General features: G+C 41.7%; 1 protein-coding gene across 1 annotated transcript; it reads right to left on the bottom strand.

Moving 5' to 3' along the window:
* Positions 1-291: 291 nt before the first annotated feature.
* LOC142257675 (taste receptor type 2 member 7-like) lies at positions 292-1215 on the bottom strand. Its single transcript, XM_075329812.1, has one exon. It carries the CDS (start codon positions 1213-1215, stop codon positions 292-294), a length of 924 nt encoding a protein of 307 aa, XP_075185927.1.
* Between the last annotated feature and the right edge of the window lie 10730 nt (positions 1216-11945).

Below are 11945 nucleotides of genomic sequence, written 5' to 3'. Positions count from 1 at the left end.
TTAGAGACTTTTTAAAGTGTTTAACATCTGTTTTTTTGGTGAAAACACTTCTGTAAATCATCTCCCAGTTTTTACTATATTTATAGTACTTTTTTTTTTCTATAGTGGCTAATAGTATACTGTGTCCATACCTATTCTATGGAGCAATATAGTAAATCTAGAATAATTATATAAGGAAATTCTAAATATCACTTATTCTTTTCAATTTCATATCAGAACATACAAAGCAAATAAAATGCAAGAATGAAGTGTTACAATACATTGACGATGCATTTTTTTTAGTAAGTTGTCTTATGCAATAGAATTTCTAGGCAGTCTCTTGTCTAAGTAAAAACAATTAAGCCAAATGGAATGAAGCTTTTTCTGTATTTTGCTGCTCCCTAATATTAATATTGGCATACCAATAATGTGACACAATGCATAAAAGCTAGGAAAGGCGCGATTCCACTGTCCAAGTATATGGGTTGCAATTACAAAACTTTGTATAGCATAATATAAGAGATTAAAAAGAAGTAAACTGAGAACCTTTTTTATTGCCGTGACGTGAGCCTCAATATTTTGAGTTCTAAACTCTCCGGCATTATTATGTACATAATTAATATGTCTACGCAGAGATAAAATTATATTTAGAGCTGAAGAAAAAAGCAATACAAAACAAATAGAAGAAAGCACAATATAAGGTGTAAAATAAGCTGAAAGTTCTAAAATGGATTGTTTTGGACTTTGTAGAGCTGCTGTGGAGTTTACAAATAGTTGGGTCCATCGGTAGGAAGCAGGAGCACTTACAAAAGCTGTAGCAAAGGCAGATGCCAAGTAGATCCATGGAAACATCTTGGGGAACCCACGCTGAATATGGATGTAGAGTTTGTGGTTGATGTTCACGATTTTCAGGCAAAAGTGAATAGCGAGCCAAGTGGAGAACAGCAACGTGCCAAATACGGTAAACATAAACGAAAATGTAATTATAAATCTTTCGTTTCTTCTAATTGACTTATATTCTCTCGCGATCAAAAAGCAGTCAAAGAACACTTGAATGATTCGATGAGAAACGATGAATAGGCTTATTCCAGAGATGAGTTGATCACTTATATCTAGTCTTTTGTTCTTTATCCGATCCAGAGTATTCACAATTAATATGAACAAGTATCCAGGAAATGATATACACAAAGAAATCATATCTACGACCAATATGATGATCTCCAAAAATGTTGTCATATTGGTATGAGTAGATGAAATAGAAGGCAGTGAGCAGCTCAATGTTCTCTCGTCTTGGTGAAATGTTTGTGTCTTGCTCACACGTTATGTAGGATATATAACTAAAATATATGGATGCAAAGTATCACTATTGGATATATAAAATGCAAATATTTTGTATGTTTGGATTGTTTTAACGCATTTACATTCTGACCTGTAAGTGTGCCAAAACATAAAATTATGCCCGATTAACAAGAATCTTAGTACGGCTATGATATATTTTGCCAACACACTGTTCACATCACATTGAGATATGGTAAATTATTATTATTTATAATAATTAAAATAATAATAATTGTATTTATATAGCACCAACATTTTCCGCAGTACTTTACAATTGAGTGTTAATATATGTGTTGTGGGGGTGTACAGGTGGAAGAGGGGCTCCTAGGCTGACCGTAAGACTGAAAAAAAAAAATCCAAATTTTGGCAAATTATGATTTTTGAAATATTAGAGTAGAATTAAATTCCTCCTACACATATTCACTTTTTGTTCCCAGTAATTTTTGTTTAGTGTTGTACATCGACTTGGAGGAATATTAATTTGAAAGATCACATCGACATGATATCCTGCTATGAAGCTTCCAATACTAGATACAGTATGAGCAAATACATATAAGAGGAAATTAAGTTTTCAAAATTCGTTTCTGCACCAATTCAGCAAAATTGTGACTGCGGGCCATGATTTATCTGGACTAGAGTGGGACATCAAAAGGTAAAAAAATAAATTCATTATACCACCCAACCGCTTAGCTCTATGAACCATGATCTACTTACCACCAGCTGTCTGATTTTTGCCTCACCTTCCTATTCCCAACTGCTAGCAGTGGAATTGTGAGGTCTCATGCAGTGTGCAGGATTTCCATGTGTCATGGTTTCCAGAAGAGTTCTTCACAGGAGGTCATGAAGTCTACACAGAACCGTTCTAGATGCCATAACTCCTGGAAGTCCAGCATAGTGTGGGATGGGTTAAGGACCTGAGAGATTATAGAGGTTAGCGAAGGTGAGTATATTTTATTTTTTACATTATGTTTGTTATCTTGGAAGACCCAAAAGCATAATAATGGACATTAAATTTATGGGATATAACCTCTACTAATAAACTTTCCAAGGGAAGACCTCAGGCGAATTTGAATATTGCCATCCAGTACTAGTGTTATGGTCCTCTTACACATAAACAAAAATTAGTCAACAACCCAAAATACCTCTCAGACTCCATTAGTCAATTTAGAATTTTTCAGTTGACGATGAAGCCAGTGCTTTCATTTGCCGATTCCTCTTCCTACCCCCCCAAAAAAAACAATATCATGCCTTGACCAAGGTTTTGAATCATAAGAAACTATAAGGATAAGTCTTTGGTCGAAACAACCATTTACTTTGTTACTATATAGATTTTACTCTACTGATATTTTCTGGAATTTCTTTTTGAATACCTTTTTAATTAGTTGATAATACCATTTTGAATTGTAATTGTTGGTTTATGTTATAGAACTTAATAATTTAATTTGTTGCTTTTGGAGATTAAGGTTAATGTTTGGTTGCGAATATTAAAAGTTTTTATGATATGAAAAGGTAATATAAAACTTGGTTGTACTATAATTTTACTAATTTAATTACAGTATTTCTTTGGGAGATATTTTTTGGTATTATGCTTTAGTTGTAGATTTTTTCTTTTCTTGATTTTTATTAGCCAAATAAGTTGATAGTGCTCAAGGAATGATTGATTATAATAGTTTACTGGTTCAATTGATACCTTCAATGAAGAAATCTGAATCCTAGTTGTTTAATCATCATTAGAGGTTTGCCTTCACTATTTTTTCAGAGCATTGAGGTGGGACTGTAGGACCCTACTGTGAGTAGGGTCTTTGGCTCTGCCTCAGCTCCTCAGCTGTCTCTGGTGTCTTTATCTTCCTCCTTCTTTAAATTTTGCTCAGGTGCCATTCTAGACATGGGCAGCATTTGCACAGATTGATCTCTGGGTGGGATTCAGTAAAATGGCGCCAGTGGAGACACATGCACAGAATGAGCTTCTGGCAGTCTTCAGTAAAATGGCACCAGTAGCGGCACATACACAGTTTCACATCTTGGCTCGTCAATAAGTCAACATTTAAATCTGGTGAAAAAGAAAACTGGAAAGACAATAGCGCAATATGGTCTTATCAGAATAACCAATGATAAAGCATTGTGGAACTTCAAAAGGGATTACAAATAAACCCTTTTTATCCACAAGAGTTTGTAACTTCATCCATCCTTCATCTCCTTTCATCCAAGCAGTGGAGATTTATCCCATTTCTATCCAATTAGAGATTTAAATCTGCGCATCCTATACCACTGGCGCTATTTTTTGAAATACTGCTAGAAGATCGGTCTTCACAAATGCCGCCTACTTCTGGACAGTGCCAGTGCAACATTTAAAACAGAAGGAAGATACAAACACAAGAGGCAGTGGAGGAGCCAGTGTAGAGCCGAAGACCCTACCTACAGTCCCACCCAAAAGTTCCGCCTTAATCCAATAGAAGCTTAGGAAAGGCAAATTTCTAGTGGCGATTATGCAACATCTAGGGTGTGGATTTCTTCACTGACGGTATTGAATGAGCATAACAACGTGATTATGCCCATACCTTTACTTTTACATGCTAAATCATGATGACAAGTTCTCTTTAAGTCATTGTGGTGAAGGATCCCAGGAAGTTAGTCGGATTCATAGTGAGTTGATACACAGGGCACTTCTGGGGTGGGGCTCAAGTAGGGTCCAAAAACATCTCAAATAGATGTAGAAACTTGGCACTCAAGATAAATGTGAATAGTGGTCTTTTATTGAGAGGAACTTGTAGGACCAGCATAAGCACAGACATTTCAGTAAAAGACCTTCATCATTGTGCCTGCAGGGGGTCCTCAGAAGGTATAGCAACTGGCGTAACCAGGTATAGAGCAGTGTCCACCATTGTCTATTTGGCAATGCCACATGATTTCTGACATAGAAGTGAAAACAATTATCAGAAGAGTTGTCCAATAACCAAGGACTACCTGCGGAGAGCCACAGAAAGACCGGGGTTCAGCAAATACAACATGGCCTGTATGCGCTCACCACGCAAGACTACAAAAACTAATTGAAGCTCATTTAAAATTTACTCAACAACATTAAATCAAGCCTGTGAAATACTAGAAGAATATAGTCTGGTCACATGAAAAAAAAATGAACTGTTAGGATGTCATAATGCACAGCGTGTATTGAAGCCAGAAGGCAAATCACCCCCAAAACACCAACAGTGAAGTGTAGAGGTGGGACCATCATGGTGTGGGGCTGTTTTTCAGCAAACAGCACTGACAAATTTAATGTAATTAAAAGATGGATGAATTGACAAATGTACCGAGACGTTCTTGATAAAAATATGCTGCCATCTACCAGGATTATAAAGATGATACAAGGGAGGACATTTCAGCAAGACAATGATCCAAAACACACAGCCATAGAAACTCTCAATTGGTTTCAGAGAAAATAAAGCTTCTAGAATAGCCGAGCCAATCACCGGAGCTGAATCCAGTATAAAATTCATGGAAGGAACTAAAGCTCAGAGTTCAAAGAAGGAGTCCATGAGACCTTCAGTATAGAGTGTGTGCAAGAAAGAGCCATAATCACACCTAAGCAATGCATGCGACTAGTTTCTCCATACAGGAGGTATATTGAAGCTGACATCGTTGACAAAGGCTTTTGTACGAAGTATTAAATACATTTCACTAAGCGTGTGCAATACTTTTTAAATCACAAAATTTATGGATATTTCTGGTTTGATTTCTATGCCTCTGTGTCAGGATGTCTTTGGGATAGCAGGGAATCGGGGATCCTAACCTGTTCCTCAAACTGGTTGACCCTATACTATCCCTAATCTCAGGAATACTCCTAATAGTGGAGATGCCTGAGTCTCCTTCCTGGCATTGATCCTGACCAGTTCTGATCTGATTCCTCCTCCCCCTCCAGATGGGGCAGGAGTGTAATGAAAACCACAGATAAATACAGACAAGGGAAATCCAAAACTCTGTCACACAGCACACACTCACAAAGGTAAAGACAATAAGAGATTCAGGAGGAAAATCAAGAGCTGGAAGGAAGCTAAAAAAACAGGAATAAACTCCACAACTGCTCCAAGCAATAGAGTCTGGGACACCACACTTCAAAGACCAACATAGAATAAACTATAGCTGGCATGGATAGAAGGATTGCACCTGCATAAATAGGAGGACAGCATATGTGATTAAAGGAGCAAGCACAATAACAGAGATTAACTCCTGCTAGCCTGCCTATGAATAAGCACACAGCAGGTCGACACCATGATCTGAACAGAACTCAATGCCACCATGATAGTAGGCGAAGTTTGTGCAAAACTCCATGTGACTCTGTATGGATTAGATGGGTTGTTACTGACATATGCTTAAAAATTCATGTCAATTGCACATTAAGAAATATATTTACTTAGAATATTGGTGTTGTGATCAATAGTTATTTCATCCACTGTATATAAAAATCTCTGAAGCAGCTTCACAGCTTAAAATGTAAAGGATGCTGCAGCGCATATCTAAATTGGTGCATTAAAGGGAACTTGTCACCAGATTTAGGCCCTATAAGCTGCGGTCACCACCAATGGGCTCTTATATATAGCACGATAGAATGCAATATATAAGATCCCAGGCCACTGTGTCGACCATAAAAAAACACTTTATAATACTCACTTAGGGGGTCGATGTGGTGGAAACTGGTCAGATGGCTGGTGCTGTTCTCCAGGACCAGCGTCTCCTCTTTTAGCCAGCATAGTCCTTCTTCTTCTAAAGCCGGCGTGCATAACGCATCCTACATCATGCAAACAGGCCGATTTTGAGGTCCTGTGCAGGCGCATTACAATACTTTGATCTTCCCTCCTCAGGGCAGATCGAAGTGCACCTGCGCAGGACTTCAATGCTGGCGAGGTTGTATGACGTAGGGCGCGCCATGCACTCCGGCTTCAGAAGAAGGAAAACAAAGATGGCCAAAAGAGGAGACGCCGGTCCCGAAGAACGGAGACACCTATCTGACCAGTTTGCATTGCACCAACGCCCTGGGTGAGTATTATAAAGTGATTTTTATGTTCTACACAACGGCCTGGGCTCTAATATACAGCATGTTAGTATGTTAGGGGGTGGCCACAGCTTATAGTCACCAAATCTGGTGACAGATTCCCTTTAAGTTGCCATAATATGAAATAGAATATCTAAATTATAAAGTTACGATTAGTGAACATTGACTGAAACATTATGCAAATATATTGTAGCTTTTTCTGTAACTTTTTGCTCCCACATATTAATATTGGTAAGCCATAAACATGACACAGTGCAAAAATTATTGGAAAAATAGAAATCCACTTTCCAGATAAATAAAATGCCATAAACATAACTAGTAAAACAAATTGGAAAAGATTAAAAGCCAGTAAACAACAAACTGTTTTCATTGCGGTGACATGAGCCTCAACGATCTCAGATCTGAATTCTCCGAGATTGTTATGAATCTGGTTAATATGTGTACGAAGAGATAAAATTATATTCAAAGCCGAAGTAAAAGACAATAAAAGACATAAAGAAGAAAGCACAATATATGGAGAAAATGATAGTCCTAAGGACATAAGTCCTGGATACTGTAGAACAACTGTTGCATTTAGAACTTGTTTTTGTGTCAACTCCAGTTTTGCAGGAGAACTTATAAAAATGGAGATAATGAAAGATGAAAGGAAGATCCATGGAAACTTCTTGGGAAACGTTTGCTGAATATTGATGTAAATTTGATTGTCAATGTTCACAATCTTTAGGCAAAAGTGGATGGAGAGCCACGTGGAGAGGAGCAAAGTGCAAAATATTAGACATAGATACAAATGAATGCTGCCCTTGTTATCCACAAGTATATTAGATCTTTGAATAATCACGGTGTAACCAACAATGACATAAATGACCCTGTGAATAAGTATAAGTAGACTAATCGTCGAGATGAGTTGGTCACTTATGTTAAGTCTTTTGTTTTTTTTCCAGTCCAGAATATTCACAATCAATATGAACATGTATCCAGGTAATGTTATCAGTATTGAAATTGTGTCTACAACCAATATGATGATTCCCCAAAATTCTTTCATAATGGTAATAATATTGGTCGATGATGTAGAAAGCAGTAAACACCTCGTTCTTGAACAAATGTGTTTGTTCTGCACAAACATTATGGCGACAGAATAAATCACACTGAAATAGAAAAATGCAAATCATATCAGAATTGGATATACCATATCAAATGCAAAATGTGTTCCACATCTGATTATTTGTTTGAAATTATAATGTTCAACTCAGTCAAGAAATAAATACCATGATTAAATTATTGCTTAGCGCTTGTGATGACATCTAATGGCACATGAAGAAGAGCAGGAGCAGTGTTCCTCTTATATATGCACTTTGGAATGCACCTTGATGGTCTTAAAGGGAATCTGTCACCTGTTTTGGGGCCTATAAGCTGTGGCCACCATCACTGGGCTCTTATATACAGTATTATAACATGCTGTATATAAGAGCCCAGGCCGCTGTGTAGAACATAAAAAAAACTTTATAATACTCACCTAGAAGGTCGCTCCGGTGCATAACAGTCGGATGGGTGGCGCAGTTCTCCGGGACCAGCTCCTCCTTTTTCGGTCATCTTGGTCTTCCTTCTTCTGAGGCCTGGGTGCATGACACGTCTAACGTTATAGACACAGGCCGGTATTGAGGTCCTGCACAGGCCCACTACAATACTTTGATCAAAGATCAAAAGTGCGCCTGCGCAGGACCTCAGTGCCGGCGAGTGAGTATGATGTTGGACGTGTATGTAGTACATACCGGCTTCAGAAGATGGAAGACCAAGATGGCCGAAAGAGGAGGCGTCGGTTCCGGAGAAGGGTGCCACCCACCCGGCTGTTATGCACCGGAGCGACCTTCTAGGTGAGTGTTATAAAATGTTTTTTAAGTTCTACAACGCTGCCTGGGCTCTTATATACAGTATGTTTGAATGCTGTATATAAGAGCCCAGTGATGGTGGCCGCAGTTTATAGGCCCTAAAACTGGTGACATGTTTCCTTTAACTAAAGCTGGGCAGAATCACAATCGCAAATAACCGGGACAGGCAGGTTTTCACTTTAAAAAAAAAAAATCAGGATCCGGTACGGAATCCAGCCCCCATAAAAGTCTATAGGGATCAGAATCCAGAGATTAAAAATGGTGGAGAAGGGATAGGGGAAAAGGAGCAAGCGTGCTATATTTACCAAAGCTCCGGCATGTCTGTGCACTGCTCCTAGGTCTTGCATTCACTTCTGGTGCCGCGCCATATGTTCATCACATATGCACTGCTTTCCCCGCCTACATGTGCCTGTGATTTGTTGTAGCCAGATGTGCCCCCACCCTGAGTGGCAGCGTGTCAGTTGACTGCATCCATTCACAGGTGCCAGGATGACTGGTGGGTGGGGAAAGCAGTGCAACTGAAGGAGCCCATACACTCTAGCATCTACCGTGAGCCTAAAATGTAAGGGCTTATTCCAGGTTAGTGGGCGTGACACCCTTAGTTTGTGGGATATGCGATGTTTCCTCTTGTCCACCATAATCATGCCTTTCCCCCACCCTATATCCCTCCATGTGGGGGGTCTTACCACCACACCACTGCTATTATAAACAACTCCCTGCCCATGTGGACATGGAAAAAGAATGTTTATTCTGGCTGAAAATGTCCGATGGCATTTTGAAGGTGTGTGTTGAAATGAAATGGTACACTCTACCACCTGCCATAAGTATTGTGGTATAAAAATTAATTAAACAATTGGTGTAGGGCCCCCCGTATTCTGATACCCAGCACAGATAAAGACCATGGTTACAGCCCCAGCCCAGCGACTATCTTGGCTATGTATCAAAAGAAAAGGAACCGCATGTGGCTTTTTTTTTAATTATTTAAATAAATAATTTAAAAAACGGCATGCGGTTCCCCCAATTTTGATACCCAGACAAGATGAAGCCCAACAGCTGGGGACTGGTATTCTCAGGCTGGAGATTCCCAGCCTAAAATTATGAGCCTCCAGCCACCCGGAATTGTTACATCCATTAGATGCGACAAGTCCGGCGCTTTAACCAGCTTTTCCTGATTGCTCTAGTGCAGTGGCAAATGGAGTTAGTAGCAGCCCATAACTGCCACTAAGACAGGATAAATAAATAGTTTTCAACACCTTAGGTGAAATCCTATATCCAGGAGAAGGGATGTGTTACGAACCGGCGCCACTATAGCCGCAAGCAGCCTGCTGCGGTTCCTGTTGTGCCCAGGCGCCGGCTGCCGTTCTTGGTCGTGCCTCGGGTCGTCCAGTTGGCTGCTCCTTCCACCATGTCTAAGTGTGGAGAGGCGGCTAGTGCGCATGCGTGTGCCGATTTACCCCAGTCAGAGTCTAAGCCCGGTGTTTTGCCTAGTGAGCATGCTCAGCCTGATAGTGTTATGTCTGAGACTAAGTCCTCAGTTCAGGCTACTGAGCATGTTCCCACAATTAACCCTAACAGCCTCTTTGCACAGGTACTTGGACTTCGTGCTGTGTCTAAGTTCTGGGATGTGCCTACTGAGCATGCTCAAACTGATAGCCTGCTTTCTGAGCCTGTTGCTCAGGCTACTGAGCATGCTCAGGCACTTAGTGCATCAGAGGCTAGGTCCGGTAAGGACCTCACTGAGCATGTCCGTGAGGTGGCAGGCCCTGATAGGGGCAAAGGGTGTCAGGTGTCCTGATGACGTGGCAACTCCGGACTGGCTCGCAGAGGCCCACCCCTATGATCTGGCACCTCACCATTGGTCATCAGACGATGACTGGTGAAGTGTTTAGGGTGTGGCTGCCATGAGGTCATCAATGACGTGGCGGTTCCAGATAGGTCGCATGTGACGTCACTGATGACATGGCACTCTGCTATTGGACCTTGGTGGTTCCACCCTGGGTTTGGGGCGGACCCAGTTTATAAAAGGGGCTGGAGACAACATGGAGGTGCGCAGTCTTCATTTAGAGTTCTTGGTGGCATAAGCCTTGTTGGAAGCGGTAGGTAGGGCTAGGCGAACGGTGCCTGTCACGCTAAGATTCGTGGCTCAGCACATGAGGGTCAGGTGCCGTGCTTCCTTGCTACCGTTCCTGTTGTGCTAGAGCAGTTCAGTGGCGTTAACTGGGCTGCGGCTGCTGCGTCACCTGTTCAGTTGATGCCTCCTACGCACACGGACAGAATACCTGTTGCGTCACCTGTCCGAGAGTGCCCTCTACACACACGGACAGTGTACCTGCTGCGCCACCTGTCCGGTTGTGCCCTCTACGCGCACAGACAGCGCACCACAGAACCCCTGTGAAGTTAACAGGGTGTTCCTGGATTGGGTGTGTGAACCCTATTATCCTCCTCGACTTCCCAGTCAAATGCTACTGGTGTGACTACCTGGTCTGACTTGTCCTTTACACACGTGGCCAGTCGAGAGGTGGCCAGAAACGCTAATCGGAGGACCGCTCGGCCTGACGTGTCTTACACACGTGGCCGACAGGGCGCTGTTGCAGCGGTCTTCTCGGTCAACGCTAACTGGTTACCATCCGGCCTGACGTGTTGTTACACATGTGGTCGGAGTAGCGTCCGCTCCACCAAAACGCTAACTGGGTTGTCGTCCGGTCTGATGTGTCCCTACACACGTGACCGGTTCCTTGAGTTATCTCAGAGCCATCCAGCTCTATAGTCTCCGCCTAACCCACAGGGTGCCAGCAGCTCCATTACCATCTGGAGCACGGTGGGCCCCGACTGGCGATTGGGATATATAACCCTGGTCCTAATCTGCCGGTCCCCCCATAACAGGATGCAAGTCAAATCAAAGGGATCAACTTGGTTACCATGTCACATAGTTTCTTCATCTCCTTTTTGGTAATGCTTTGTTTAAAATCCCTAGTGCATGCTGAGATACTCAAACAGAGCATCATAAGAGTGTCCAGGTTGCAGCTCCTTTCTCCTCCCTGAAATGGAGCATCATCATCAGTGGGGCTTGTCTCAGGGCACATAATGGGCACTGTGTAATGTGCACAATAACAGTGCACTCTTTGTTGTCATATAAGATCAACAGGAACGAGCCAGCAGGAGAGCGTGTTATCAATATACCTGGTGTGCAGAGGCTAGTGCCTTCCCTGCAATGTTACTGGTCTCTGCATGTCGAGTATTTTGACAATGTGCCCCCCTGCCAGCTCATTACTGCTGATCTGAGCCAACAACATAGAGCTTGCTGTCATTGTGTAAATCCCGCACTGGATTGCACCTAGTCCCTGAAGTTTCACAGGGCAGGAGAAGAGGCTGTGACAGTGACCGCAGCCTGTGCCTTCTGATTATGCCTAATTTGAGTTTGCCAGTATGCTATACAAGACATCATAAAAAATAAAGTGCGAAAAAGTAGAAAATCAAGAGTGTAGTTAGGCAAAGATAGTACATTTTTAGACTTCGGACTATGCCTTTAATTGCAAGTGTAGAGGGAGGACGTTGCACTATCTGCTCTCATGCCTGCCTCCTTATTTCCTGACCTTTAAAGTTTGCGCATGCACCACTTCTGGCCCCTTGGTCTCCCAGCGGCAGATTTAAGGAAAAAGGTGCTCAGAGATGGCACATGCGCAGATGAGATCTTG

This window comes from Anomaloglossus baeobatrachus, chromosome 12 (assembly GCF_048569485.1).
Source record: "Anomaloglossus baeobatrachus isolate aAnoBae1 chromosome 12, aAnoBae1.hap1, whole genome shotgun sequence".
In the NCBI taxonomy this organism is placed as follows: Eukaryota; Metazoa; Chordata; class Amphibia; order Anura; family Aromobatidae; genus Anomaloglossus; species Anomaloglossus baeobatrachus.
This window is presented reverse-complemented; position numbering and strand designations above follow the sequence as displayed.